General features: G+C 33.3%; 2 protein-coding genes across 11 annotated transcripts in view; one reads left to right on the top strand and one right to left on the bottom strand.

Moving 5' to 3' along the window:
- Positions 1–14,393, bottom strand: part of LOC105251306 (calcitonin gene-related peptide type 1 receptor) — a 175,859-nt gene that overhangs the window by 18,152 nt on the left and 143,314 nt on the right. For all 6 annotated transcript variants that reach the window (XM_025406921.1, XM_025406916.1, XM_025406919.1 and 3 more), the window contains one exon: positions 5,237–5,343. In XM_025406921.1, coding sequence (XP_025262706.1) covers positions 5,237–5,341 — 105 coding nt within the window. In that variant the 5' untranslated portion in view covers positions 5,342–5,343. The remainder of the gene's footprint in view (positions 1–5,236; positions 5,344–14,393) is intronic.
- Positions 1–14,393, top strand: part of LOC105251297 (esterase E4) — a 32,588-nt gene that overhangs the window by 12,530 nt on the left and 5,665 nt on the right. For 2 of the 5 annotated variants that reach the window (XM_020027490.2, XM_020027491.2), the window contains exon 1: positions 165–274. The exons of 1 other annotated variant lie outside the window; for it this stretch is intronic. In XM_020027490.2, coding sequence (XP_019883049.1) covers positions 241–274 — 34 coding nt within the window. In that variant the 5' untranslated portion in view covers positions 165–240. Of the gene's footprint in view, positions 1–164; positions 275–1,193; positions 1,277–10,499; positions 10,579–14,393 lie in introns of those variants that run through there. 2 more of the 5 variants (XM_011257987.3, XM_011257985.3) reach the window with 2 other exon arrangements.

Raw genomic sequence — 14,393 nt, forward strand, 5'->3', positions numbered from 1 at the left:
GACCACTATATTAATATTGTACATGCGAATAAATTGCATATCTTCATTTCGTGACATTGAAATTTAATCCTATATAATAAAGTTATGCAAGACCTTCGTGTTATACTGCTTCTTCCCTCTACTTGAATAAAGACGTGATAAATTCAGACGAATATTTCAGGAGAATACTTTATAGAAGTTCATCTAGAATCTACTTCAATTTAAATTCCTTCTCTAAAATGATTAGATCCTGTGAAACTTATGAATAGAATATCATCAAACATTATTAAAGCATGTAAGTAAAAGGAACGTTGTGTGTCTATTATATTCTGATCGTGCAAATTTGTCGCGATGCTTTTACATCATAATATCATCATAATATATCTAGAATGTATGTGTATTCAAAGTAATACATTTAAATTGTATGAAAATTAATTAAAAATCGTAGCAAGTATCGGAAATAATATCGGGATTATAATGATATAAATTATGAAAGCAACAAAGATGAAACATTAACGTCAAATAAAATTATTTAAAGCCATATATGTATGTACACAGAAAAAAAATAACGTTCATTGTTTCGTATATTCGCAACAATTTATAATCTTCTTAGAAGAATTTAATAATTTTAAATTTTAACAATATTATAGTCTTATTTTAATATTGTAATTGTACCGCAAGAATATAATTATTTAATTCTACTTTAAGAAAATTATAATTTTTTATTTAAAAATGTTATTTTTTAACATTGTTTCCTTTCCATTCAAGAAAATTAAATCCTAAATCATAAGAATATTTTGCTTGATTGAACTATATAAAATGACTTCATTCAAGTAAGCAATTATTTAAGCAATTATATTTTTCTTTAATTAACGGAATATAATCTCATTTCAAGATTTCCATGTTAAAACTAAATATATTTTCAAAGTAAGAATGTCCTTTTTTCTGTGTACATATCGACTCATTAATTTTCTAATTCTTATTCAGATAATATTGAATTTGATTCTTCGAATAAATCCTTAAAAATTAACGATTATAAGATTTAAATTTCCTCTTCCGATTTTATTATTTATAAGATTAAGATTTTGACATATTACTCATATGATGTGAACGTTAGCAAAATATCCGTGCAAGAAAAAAATGAATAAAATGTTACATAATGTTGTGTCGTCAAATTAATTGATATTAAAATCGAATAATTATTCATATTATAGATTATCAATCTTTGAATTGTCAAAATACACGATTAACGGTCTCTCACGATACGAAGCGTATCAATCAGCATCGCGAAAAAAAGGTAATAAAATTCGATTCAATTTTACATGGATTTTTAAAGTGCATGAGAACACGCTTTTAAAATAATTGTCAAATAAAAGCGATCGATGCGGATGATGAAAATTTTATCTGTATTTACATATATATTTGTGCGGAGACAAAATCGCTTGTCGATACAAAATTATCACTCGATGCAATTTGAGTGCGTTTATTTGCGTAAGCTGTATTTTCTATTTTAGTGATCATATTTACTTCGGAATCGAGATGTTGCTGATGTTAGAAATAAACGTGGATCGCGTGTATAAGTGCTCATTGTGTATACGAGGGTGTGAATACAAAGGCTTTTGTCATAACGTACAAAGAATCGGTTTCATTTGAAAATGCAACGCAGTGCGTACGCAACATTCACTCATTCACGTCACACATGTGTGAATATTAAAAAGTCCGGGATGTCCATCCTCCGCAAAGAGTGAAATATGTATTATTTTGTAATTTGCAAGAGAAAAAAACTTAGATAAAAGAGCAGAGTGCAAAGGTAACTTGATTATGACGGCGTCTCATTAACAGAGTTTAATGAGTCCTTTCATTTTGACCTCGCGCTTTCCGCAGGCGGAAGGATTAAGTCAACAGGAAGAGATACTGTGTGAGGTAGAAATTACTCAGTTAGATTACCGACAAGGGCATGCATGTGGAGGGACAATACATGTAAAAATATATATTTCATCTCTGTCTTTCTCGAGCTTTTCTAGTTTTTCTGGACCCGAAAGATAAGCGCGCGCCTTATCGTCGCATTAAATAAGAGACCAAGTATTTTCCACCGTTTCGTGTTCCCTACGTCAAGCTCTCTCGGGCATTAAACGAATGACCACGATCGAGCGAACTGATGCGGGAGAAATCGCGTCTAATTAAGCAAAGGGGGAACTCGGTAATTTCTAAACTAATCTTGAATTTTCACGATAAAAAGAACGTAAGATGCTCATTAATGTTTTTGACCCGGAAAATTGGCCCTTCACCTTTGGGATTGGGAAACTGCAATAAACTCGGAAAATACAGATTATTAAGTACTTAAGTCATATTTTCCCGAGGCCAATCGCGCAATTTTTTCTCATGCTGCATAGTTTTTTGTTGCTTATCAATTTATTAGAAAATTATTTCGTTATTCCATTTATTCTATATATTTGTTTTGCACAATTTACACAGTAAAAAATAAAATGTTAATTATAACATTTTTCACATGTTCCAGAAAGTCTACTCTAAATTTTAAATTAAAATAACTCCTTCGTCGTATGTTACTTATTGAGAAACTAAAAATGTTAAATAATTGATACAATACTTTACTTTTATTTTTGTTATTATGGCTTTAAGTGTAATGTAAAAATGACATATAAATTAATTAAAAATTGCATGAAAAAATAATTACAAAGCTTATAAGAAATGTTGAAGACATTATGTAATAGTAATTATTTTAACCTAAATTATTTGTAATAGAAACATTTGATTTTAGTAAATTTGATTATTTTTGTAAAATTTTTATTATTTTGTTAAAGTTCAAGATTATTTCAAGATTCACTTTAACTTTTCTTAGAATGTTAAACCGACTTTGAAACATGTTGATTGTTTAAAACGATTATGTCAAAAATACTCAAAATAATATTCCATTTCTAAGAGATTTATACAAAGTGTTAAGTTATGAAGTTGACATAAATGTAACACATGAAAACGTTATCAAAATAATAACATATAAATTGCATGTTAATTTTACATTAAAGTACTAATCAAAACGTGGCGACAGAAGAAAATTTTAACATGCGGCACAATTTTTTTTACTACGTACTACAATTTATCATCTGAATCATGTAAATTTATATATCCGTACATTTAAAGTCTTTCGTCTCGTGAAATTTAAATTACTCGATGTGTCCCTCGTATCTTACCTCATAGTGACAATGGAGCTTTGTAAGAATTCGATTTAGGAACGGTTGCCTGCTGCGGCCTCGCGCTCGCAATTTCATCGACGTCTCGATGAAAAATAAAAGCGCAAGCATCGACATTGATGTCAATGCGCGTTACAAGTGAATGTCGAACGTTGATGGGTATGTCAGGAGAGCGGCTTTAGCGTGTCATAGTTCCCTGCGTGTGTATCAAAATGAAGCCGGTCCTAATGAATAGCACGTTGCGTGAGAAGGATGTTGACACGCGGACGTAGCGTTACGCAAAAGCGGCTTCTCACAAGCCCTTCATCACATTATCGCTCCGTCTCGCGCGCGTTAGGAACGTCCGATGTTTCCCGACCCTTCAATCTCGGATTTAATGAGCGGAGTCGAAAAATCCCGACTAAATCCCTCTATCCTCGAGTCGAGAGGCAGCCGCCGCTTTCGCGATGTCTTTAAAATGCCGCACGCGAGAGATATTAGACACGATGAAAAATGAGGGAGGGACTTTTACTTTATTTCTTTTTTTCGAGAGAGGAAGAAAAACTGGGAAATTTAGCTCCGCAATTTCGCACTTGCCTCTTTTTTTATGCCTCGCGCGTTCTCCTTTTACTGATACTCCTGGCGCGTCATAAATCCGCGACGTACGCGGAGCGATGGAGAAATCGGTTCTTCGAATGTAAAAGAGAGGCAAGAAGAAAAAAAGAAACTTTTTTCCGCTCTATATCGACGTAATATTCGTATTATCATCCGAGATTGGCCTATCGGGGATATTCTCAAGCGAGTAATGCATAGAGTTTGTCCCAGAGATAGATTGCAAGTCGCGGTCGCGTGATCGTTGAAATTGTCCCGTCGCTACGATTCCGATGTAAAGTAAGTAATAGGACGTTCCCTGTCGTATGCATACAACGCGCGTGTCTTTCAAATATTTCAACAAACGCGTCTCGCTCAAACGATATTAGCTCCCGAGAGGGAATATACCGCGAGTCGTGCGCTGATCGTGTGCCTTCGGACAGAATAATGCAAAATCGAACCCGTGTCAGGACGAACGACGTGTCACGCGGGGGAGACTTTGAGGGGATGTATGTGTTTGGGACTCTTTTACGTGTATCGCGGATTTACATGTATTTCCCACAGGGAAATAACTAGACCATACGCGTCCTTCTTAAGCATTCGAATTTCGAGATCTTTAAGGATCGATTTTCTCATCTCGTTCTTTTTTGATCGCACTCTTTGATTTTCTTCCATATCTTTGACACGAAATCTTTGATGGCGTCAATTTAATTTATTTTCGCGATGCGGAAAGCAGTTGATACACCGTAAAAAATTGTGCGTCCATATGTTAAAATTTTTTTGTGTTTTCATTAGTTCTTTAATGTAAAATTAACATGCAACTTATATGTTATTATTTTGATAACGTCTTCGTGTGTTACATTTATGTCAACTTCATAACTTAACACTTTGTATAAATCTCTTAGAAATGGAATATTATTTTGAGTATTTTTGACATAATCGTTTTAAACAATCGACATGTTTCAAAGTCGGTTTAACATTCTAAGAAAAGTTAAAGTGAATCTTGGAATAATCTTGAACTTTGACGGACAAAAATAATCAAATTTACTAAAATCAAATGTTTCTATTACAAATAATTTAGGTTAAAACAATTACTATTATATATTAATATCCTCAACATTTCTTACGAATTGTAACTATTTTTTCATGTAATTTTTAATTAATTTGTATGTTATTTTTACATTATACTTAAAGTCACAATAACATAAATGTAATTTGTGAATTGTAACTATTTTTTCATGTAATTTTTAATTAATTTGTATGTTATTTTTACATCATACTTAAAGTCACAATAAATAACATAAATAAATGTGAAGTATTGTGTCATTTATTTAACATTTTTAGTTTGTCAATAAATAACATACGACGAAGGAGTTATTTTAACTTAAAATTTTAGAGTGAACTTTCTGGGACATGTGAAAAATGTTGTAATTAACATTTTTATTTTTTACTGTGTACCTTTGGAAATTCTTACTCACACTCAGATCCTGTAGATTCACGCAGGTCGTGTAATTGCTCCATATTTGATTAGATTCAGGATGCCGGAACCACGTGCCGTTCAGCTCGCAATATTTATGCGCCATCACTGCAACAAAGATTACAAAAAGCTTTCGTGAGATTCATGTAACACGTAATGATGTCAAAAGATTGGAATTCAGTTTCTTGATTAGATTAATTATTGTACGTTAATAGCATTCCTAGTCGATTATGTACGCTAAGTTAAGGAGGAAAGTACGTGCCTCTCAGAGGGAAAAATTTACGTCAGATTTATTTCGCTTTGATATAATGTATTCGCTTTGATGTTTAATAGATGAAACGTAGAAATATTTCCTAACGCCGACTACATAATCATCCACAAAGTTAGGTCCGTTTCTTGTCGAAGCTCGTTCAAACTTCCGTCTCGAACAACAAGGTAATTTAAAATTTCCCGATGAAAGATACTTACGAAAAAAAAAAAAAAAAAACTGCGCCGGCGGCGTCGCCTGAAGAACCAAGAGTTGGCACCCACTCCATCCCCATTAGGCGGTAAGAGGGGAGGGGGAGGAATGAGAGAACATTATTCCTCCCCGCAGTTTAATAGGTCGCAAATAAAACTATAAATGCAAATTGAACTTTAAAAGCCCCGCTTCCATGAAACGCGCTACTTGATTAAACTTATCTTTGGGAAAAATAAACTTGAACTCGCGCGTCTCCTTTTAATCCCTCGCGATCTCTTTCCCCGTCTTAATTAACAGATGAGATCCGATGTAAATATTCCGAGTGTATGAGAGTAACTAACGGGTTAATCTGTGCAATTATGGTTCTACTCGAGAAAGCGTGCTCCCTTCTAGTTTTACACAATTTTGCGGCTACGATAACATTGTGCTAGTCTAATCTGTGCCTCAAATAGACACAGTTTACTATTTTAATCCAATTCAAACGAATACACACAAATGGAAATAAAAATAAAATTAAAGGAACGCATTTTTATGATGGACTTTAATTGCAAAAAAAAATCTTCGTCTTTTCTTCTTTCGAAAGAGAAATAAAACAAATACAACATTGCATCGCTTTTGAACGCGGCAACAATTTTATCCGGTCATTTCGTTGCATCTGTATAAAGTTACGAGTGTAGCACGATATATTTTAATCCACTCGTGTGTACTTATTTGCACGCTCATGAGTTATGTTTATCAGTGTGCTCTCCCCATCAGGGTATGCAAAGCGCTTCAAAGTCGCGGTACAAACTAACGACCGTGACGGCGAACGTGGCATGGCGATTAAACGCCATTCATCGTAAAGACAGTTTCTGGGGAAAGGCACATTACCAAGACGCGAGTGCGAGAAACGACACGGTCGCACGCAAGAGAATGAACGATGCGTGGTCTCCGAGTTACATTACCCAAGCGCGTAATTCGTCGTAAATGGCACGGGAGAGCGAAATACGTTTCTCTCGTATACGAATAACGCGTTACATGGGTGAATAATGCGGCGCAACTTGTTACGACGACGTATATGGAGCAGGGGAGGGGGGATATTAGAATACGCGCGAGTCGCTATAATTTCATGTGGGTTTTCGGTCCGAAACTCTCCTACACGTGTTCGAGAAATGGCAACGGTTCAGAGCGCGTTCCTCGGGGGAGGAAATCAATTTCATCCCCTCTCCGAGTATATTTAAATTACATTACACAATTTAAATCATTAAATAAAAGACGCGTATACAATTATCGCAATTATTATTTCGTATTTTGAATTCTGCGACTCGCCTTTCCATCGTCCCGACATTCTAGGGTCGAAAATATCCCGTCGTGAATGTTTCACGGAAGGGAACGTATCGATTTTCAGCGACCTATTAACCGGTCGCACAATGCTGGTCTTACTAAAAAAAAAAAAAACTTGCAAAGGATATTACGAAGGTCGATGTAAAAATTTTAAAAATGTGTCTGACGTAAGAGTCGTTAAATATTCGTGAAACATTTCACGATAACGTTCAAATATAACGCGTCGTATTTCTAGAACGATTTAAACCTCATCTGCTGATTGCATATCAGACAATGCAATTTTAAAATATTCGTTTGTTTCTTGTCAGGATTATGGTACTAGAGATACGATCAGTAATTTCATAAATGTTTGAGGAATTGCACTAGTAACATTAATGCACTTTTAGATTTTTATCAAGCTTTCTTTTTATATCTCATTAAATTCTAATGTAAAATATATATATAACGTTTTGAATATAATTGATGGAAAAATTAAAATTGCAAATAATAATCGGATTTTTTCATGCAATCAACCATAATAAATTAAAAATTAAATTTGAAAATTCAAGGTAACAGTTCTGAACGGCAGTGATCAAGATCAATGATCAGACAAGTTTTAATGTGATCTTCAAGTGATCGGATCCTATCAAGATGGATAATTTTCGACTTTGATTGAATGAAAAGACGCGCTGTTCGCGTTTATTTCGAAAGAAAGAGAGCGCAAGGAGAGAGAATTACACGTGGAGCGATTATTCGCTAGCTCGTGTGGCCGCTCATTATTTCGTGATGAGGGTCGATCGATCGCGCGAGTCGGCAGACTCGCCCGCAAACCCGTCGGATGTTCCCCGAGCGTAAGGTATCGGTGTCCGCCCTTAATTCGTCCATCACCCCTTTCTTAAATCCTTCCCTTCCGACAGGCGCCGTCATTACATCACATTTATCTTCCTCCTCGTCTCCGGATGGAGAACTGGATGCTCCACCCAGGGACTTTAAAAAGGGGTTTATATACCCAGGTACATACATATACATGTATATACATGGAATGATGTACAAGCGGTGGCCTTTTAACGCGAAACTCTTGCCGTGCAGGGCGACACAGCGAGATTTATTCGCGAAATTAAAATGGCAAAGCGCTCGTTAGAAAAAGAATGCCCGACATTTAATTGCCGAATAACAGGTGCATCGCGTCTGTCGCGAAAGGGAAATGCATTCTCGATGCAGCGAAAGAGCACGTTCGAGGTAATGAGGGGGTAACAAAACGATATTAAACGCCGTTGTTTTCTGAAGTGCGATCCAGATTGGAAGATAAGAGACATTTTCATCACAAGCATCCGCGTATCCGTCCTCCCACGCGAATGCATACCCAGCAAACACCAAGTAACAATTATACAATTATTAGTTATTTAATTTTCCACTCAACAATATAATTGTTATTTAACACATGACAGTTATATAACATGTAACAGCTTTTTTGTCTCTAAATCAGCATATCTCGTTCTACCTTTTTCACTTCGGATGATGCAATAATTTTAATTAACAAGATTATCAATTAACGAGAGACTAAGTGAAATAGTACCCTTTCTGGGAACTGGGAACGGATTATTTCCATCGGATTAACAAGTAAAACGGAGAGACGTATGTGCAATTTTTTCAAAATACCTTCAAGATTTTTTTTGTCGTAAAATAATATGAGAGAGATATCTTTTAATCTTTCTCAGATTCCGCAAAAATTTCCTTTGATAATCATTATACTATTTGCCAGAGATACGTTTATATTTCGCACGAGATATTATTTTTAGATAGTTCTCTCATTTCCTGAAATATTATTTTGAAAAATAACTGCCATCTTTAGATTGATACAGTAAAAAACGAAAAGAAATATTTAGTTCGCAAAATTCACGTTGGCTCGAAAAATTAAATAAAAGTGGGTTTCGAGAGTCAAACTATCTATTGTGATCAAATCTGAAAAATGTAAATTGTCTTTTACATATTTATTATATATGTATGGTATCGTCGACATCATGAATAATACAAATCTATAAATTATTTACCGGAAAGTCTTTCGTTACGCAACATTTACGCAATAAATTATATATGTATTTGTCGAATGTAATTCTTCCATCTGCATTATTTATTAATATTATATTTCTTTGTCACATACGTCGAAAATATAAAATGATTTGGTTGGTATGTGTATAATACTTGTACAAGTCAAGCATACATTTGTGTAATATATCACTAATATACATGTGCAATAGTGTATGTGTAATATGTCACATGTACTATTACATGCACATACACGTGCATACAAATAAACTGGTTTGAACATTGTCTAAACATTCTTCTCTTGAGAAATTACTCTCTAATGCATTTATGACTTTCTGTTTCAACTGACAACTTATCAGAATAGAGGTTGAAGATGATAAATGTCAGTTCTCTACAACCCCAGACTAATATTACCAGTTTCTGTAGAATATAAAAACGATAAACTAAATGCAATTAAATAAATGTCTGTTGTAAAATCTCTTGAGTTTATCAAAAATTCTCTTTTGCAATGCTATTCGTAAATAATTTTTTTTGTAAAACGTCTATGAAACAACAAGAAATTCCAGTTTATTGCAGTATCTTGAAGATTAAATTAAATTAATTTTTAAATTCATGCATAAAATATTTGAGAAGTTTTAGCAGAGTGCATTCATCTTATATACACGTGACTATAAGTGACTATAATAATAAGAATTACCTAGACAAATATGGAAAATTAGAAATATCTATAAAAAAAATATGATAAAACGATAAGAAAAATACTTTTTTATAATTTAAATATAGTATCTCATCCCCAGTATTGTAGATTGTATTTCTTTCAATTTTAGGTTCCATTTTACATTTCACGATTCTTCTGCTTTCATTTCGTTTGAAATGGAATCTTTTTCCGGTTCTGGAAGAATTTCCGTTAAGTTAACGTAACCAAACTCTTCATTGATCTTGTTGCAGCGACTGGTTGCATTTCGCGAGAGTTTTAACAGAAACGGGATACCACGGAACGACGAAAAGAATAGAGATTGTACCGGAGTATTTTTTTCGAAAAGGCACCTTTTTTTTTCCCGTTCGGGATCGCGCAATCAGGCAGCCGTTTGTGCACAGTTGAAAACGAATAATTGTACATATTGTGCGTAAAATGATCGGACCGGAAGGTTAAAAAAAAGAGCTCGTCTGTCAGAGCGATCGGTTGATTCGTTCGTTCGCAAAAGTTACTCGGCGCACGTATGCACGACGAGAAGCGATGCGAGAGATTGTAGCCTGAATATCTTGAATACACAGAGTACTTGTGTCGAGAAGTCTCGCGGAACTTTATTAATATCGTAGAGTTGTGGTGAAAGTTTCGATCAGCCTTGCCGATAACCGATACATAGTCGTGTTGCGGCACATTGAAGGATCGATAGCACACTCGAGAGATTTCAACCGCGGGAGTATATCAGCATCTGTCGAGAGCGTCAAGTAGTTAGTCTTAAATTTGATTCGCACGAAAGAAGAGATCAGGAGGGAAGAGATAAATTTGTATTCGACTGTCAAAATTCACGGTATTTATATACAAGTATTTTCGCCGTCAAACTTGTATCGTTATTTCGTCGGGATTTTTATATCTCTGATACACCGAAAAAAAAGTATCAAATCAAATCTTATATACTTAAACTAACGCGTTCATTGTTTCATATATACGCAACAGTTTATAATCTTCTTAGAAGAATTTAATAATTTTAAAGTTCAACAATGTTATAGTCTTATTTTAATATTGTAGTTGTCACCGCAAGAATATATAATTATTTAATTCTACTTTAAGAAAATTATAATCTTTGATTTAAAAATGTTATTTTCTATCTAACATTGTTTCTTTTCCATTCAAGGAAATTAAATCTTAAATCATAAGAATATATTTTTCTTGATTGAACTATATAAAATGGCTTCATTCAAGTAAGCAATTATTTAAGCAATTATATTTTTCTTTAATTAACGCAATATAATCTCATTTCAAGATTTCCATGTTAAAATTAAATATATTTTCAAAACAAGAACGTTCTTTTTTTCTGTGTACACTCGGCAACCAAAATGCCTTAACACCTGAATTTGCCCGTGTCAAGGAATATTCGGACGACGTACTTCCACTCTATTATAATTGCGCGTCATGATTATTTAATATCTGGCAACGATGTTTCAAAGTGATTGCCGCGGTTGCCGAGTGTACATAGTTTCGTAAGAAATTTGCAAAATATTCCGGATAAAAAACAAATATAGGAAACCGTTGTCCGACCTACTTTCGCGATCCCATGTTTGCATCGAATTCAAATTTACGCTTGATCTTGAACGCTTATCGAACGCTTTTTATTGAGAATCGAGTTGAATTTAGAATGCCGCATTCGTTTCAGCGAGAATACTTTTTAGTGCGGAGCTAATCGATATTCGCTTCGTTGCTCTCGATTTTTTCTGATAACCTCATATGGAAATTGTTGAAAAGTTTACGCTCGTCTGTACTTAACATTTTCGCAAAAATTTGGGCAAACAAATCCACGAACACGTTTGCGTGTTAATTAAATTTTAACAGATATTAGATAGATATTTTGACACGATATAAAAAATCGCACATAGAAAATCAGATATTATTCCCCTTTTTCTTTACTCTTCTCGTACACATTCACGAAACAATAACGAGTTACAATACGGAAGAGGAGCGTTCACTTTTTTAGTATAGTTTTGTGTTTGTCAAACACATTAGTGCACGTAAATATGCGCTTTCCGGCGATCACGTTGCTTTATTTTTTTTCCTTTTTCCTTGTCTCTCTTTTAAAAAAAAAATGTATTTTATATATTTACAGCTGTGTTTACACTTTTTACAAAATACTAAAGATTTTTTCTTCCACGCTTCTTTCGCGTATAAAAAGAGAGAGAGGGAGGAGAAGAGAAATTTCTTATATAAGAAAAGGATTAAATATGGCGAAACATGTATTCGTGATACCTAGGTAGAAAACATCTATGTACGAGAATCTAAGCAATCAATTTTTTGTTTTCGATGGCCTGAAACTTTTTAGCTCGATGTAACGCGATCCATTAAGCGCACCGAAGTAGAGGCGTGGGATGTATCAAAGACGTTCCACTTTATCAGACCATTTCTTCCTTTCTAGAGAGAAAAAGAGGAATATAAGACGTTGACTGTAAGATTACGAGCTACTAAATTCGCGTCAATTTTATTTCTTCATCGAAAGTGGAGTGCAAGAGAAACTTAAAGGAAACTTAATATAATCTTTGTTAATTTATTCAATCTTTTGAAATAGGACGAATGATTTTATCTTATATAATTTTATATAATTTTATTTACAATTGTTCAAAATCCATGTATTTATGAGTCGAGTTTTTTACACATTTTTTATATATGTTTAATATTGCTCACGTCAAAAATGTGATAAATTTACATGGGTGATAAAGCGTTAGTTTGATACGTACAAAAAAACTTGTTCATAAATCAACTTTTTATTGGTTCGAACTTCGTGAAATTTTTTTTTCACAGAAGTGATTTCGTCTTTTTATATTTGACTTTAAGAAAGAGTCAATATGTTATATCACTAATACTGTAACTTTATCGTATTTATTTATATTCTTAAATTTACATAATATTGCTTATTCATGTTGTTATTTTGTTTGATGATGTCTAGAAGACTTCAGGATCGTAAGACATAAAATAATGTATTAGAATACAATAATACTCCAAATATTCGAACAAATTCAGTAATAATAATACACGTTTTATTACATGTAATTATGCAGGGTGCACAAAAAGTGTGGAATAACTTATCAGCATGCTCATAGGTGACGTTGCCAAGGTTACATGAACGTCACTTTAAGTTTTTTAAATGGAAATCCTTATTTCTTATTACATATTCTTGTAATTTATCTCGAAAGCTTTCCAAAACACAATAATTAAGTTATTTTTCATTAAATACTTTTCGAGTTATAAGACTCGAAGTAATTTCTTAATTTTACATAAATTATAAAATATCTCATAAAATATTCATTTTTCAATGATCTTATCTTAATTTTATGCTCATAATAATGAGAGCAATCAATTGATATAAGAAAAACGTATAATTGTTCTTAAGAAAAAATATATACGTAACTGTCAATTGCAAATTACATATTTTTGCTGAAAAACAACTTTGAGTTTTTTTACACCAATTGATTCCTCTCATTATTTCTCTACATTTTTATCTAAAATGAAATCTCTTCAAGTTATTCAGAGGATTTGATACTTTTTGTACACCCTGTATATTAGCATAAAACAAAGAGAAAATAATGAACTTAAAAGATACATGATATAAGCATTCTTCAATACAAATCGATGTTACATACACGATGTAATTGACGTTCTACAAACGTAAGCAGAGACTTTTTTGACCTCTTTTCACATTTATCGATTGCAAGCGTGCGATCTCGCAACAACGAATGATAGTAATTTTGACGGATAACAAAAATGCTTTCGTAATTCGTTTATGCTCGGTCTCTGCAACGTGATGCATGCAAAAACCGACTCCATAAATCATATTCGATTCACGGTCATAGCTATATAATCGTCATGATTGACACGTGAAAAATGCTTTTGCAGTACGCTCAATCTTTGTGAAAATAAACAAGAAGCGGATAGAAAGGATAAGAGGTTTGATATTATATGATTTTATAGCAGCAGTGTTTGCATGTTAAAAAATATGTAGAAACTCGAGCAAATAATCAAAATAAATCGAACGAAGATATAAAGATTGTAATTTTTCTTTAATTTTAAAATATAAAATTATAAATGAATTCTCTCTCTCTCTCTCTCTCGATAGTTCGGTACAGCAGTTAGATCGATGGTGTTTACATTTTTTTCGAAACACTTAAATCGTCTTACCGCGCGCAATCGAGCAATCTCAAGATTGACAATTTTTAAAATTGAGATGCAAAATATAAATGTGTCCTGAAAAGAATCACTCTTCAATTTTACCCAACAATGCATTTAATTTCTTAATACAATAATTTGCGTATAGAAAAAAGAAGCGAGACGATAAGAAAAATTAATAGCAGATTGATCCGAAATCATGATAATCAATGTCCCGATCAGCTGATCGGGACATTGATTATCATGATTTCGGATCAATCTGCTATTAATTTTTCTTATCGTCTCGCTTCTTTTTTCTATACGCAAATTATTGTATTAAGAAATTAAATGCATTGTTGGGTAAAATTGAAGAGTGATTCTTTTCAGGACACATTTATATTTTGCATCTCAATTTTAAAAATTGTCAATCTTTTTCAAGCAGCTGAATTATACGGTCTATTTGTAAGAGAATCAGTCGAGCGAATCAGAAGAAAT

The sequence above is a fragment of the Camponotus floridanus genome, unplaced genomic scaffold, assembly GCF_003227725.1.
Source record: "Camponotus floridanus strain SB8 unplaced genomic scaffold, Cflo_v7.5 scaffold16, whole genome shotgun sequence".
Taxonomy (NCBI): domain Eukaryota; kingdom Metazoa; phylum Arthropoda; class Insecta; order Hymenoptera; family Formicidae; genus Camponotus; species Camponotus floridanus.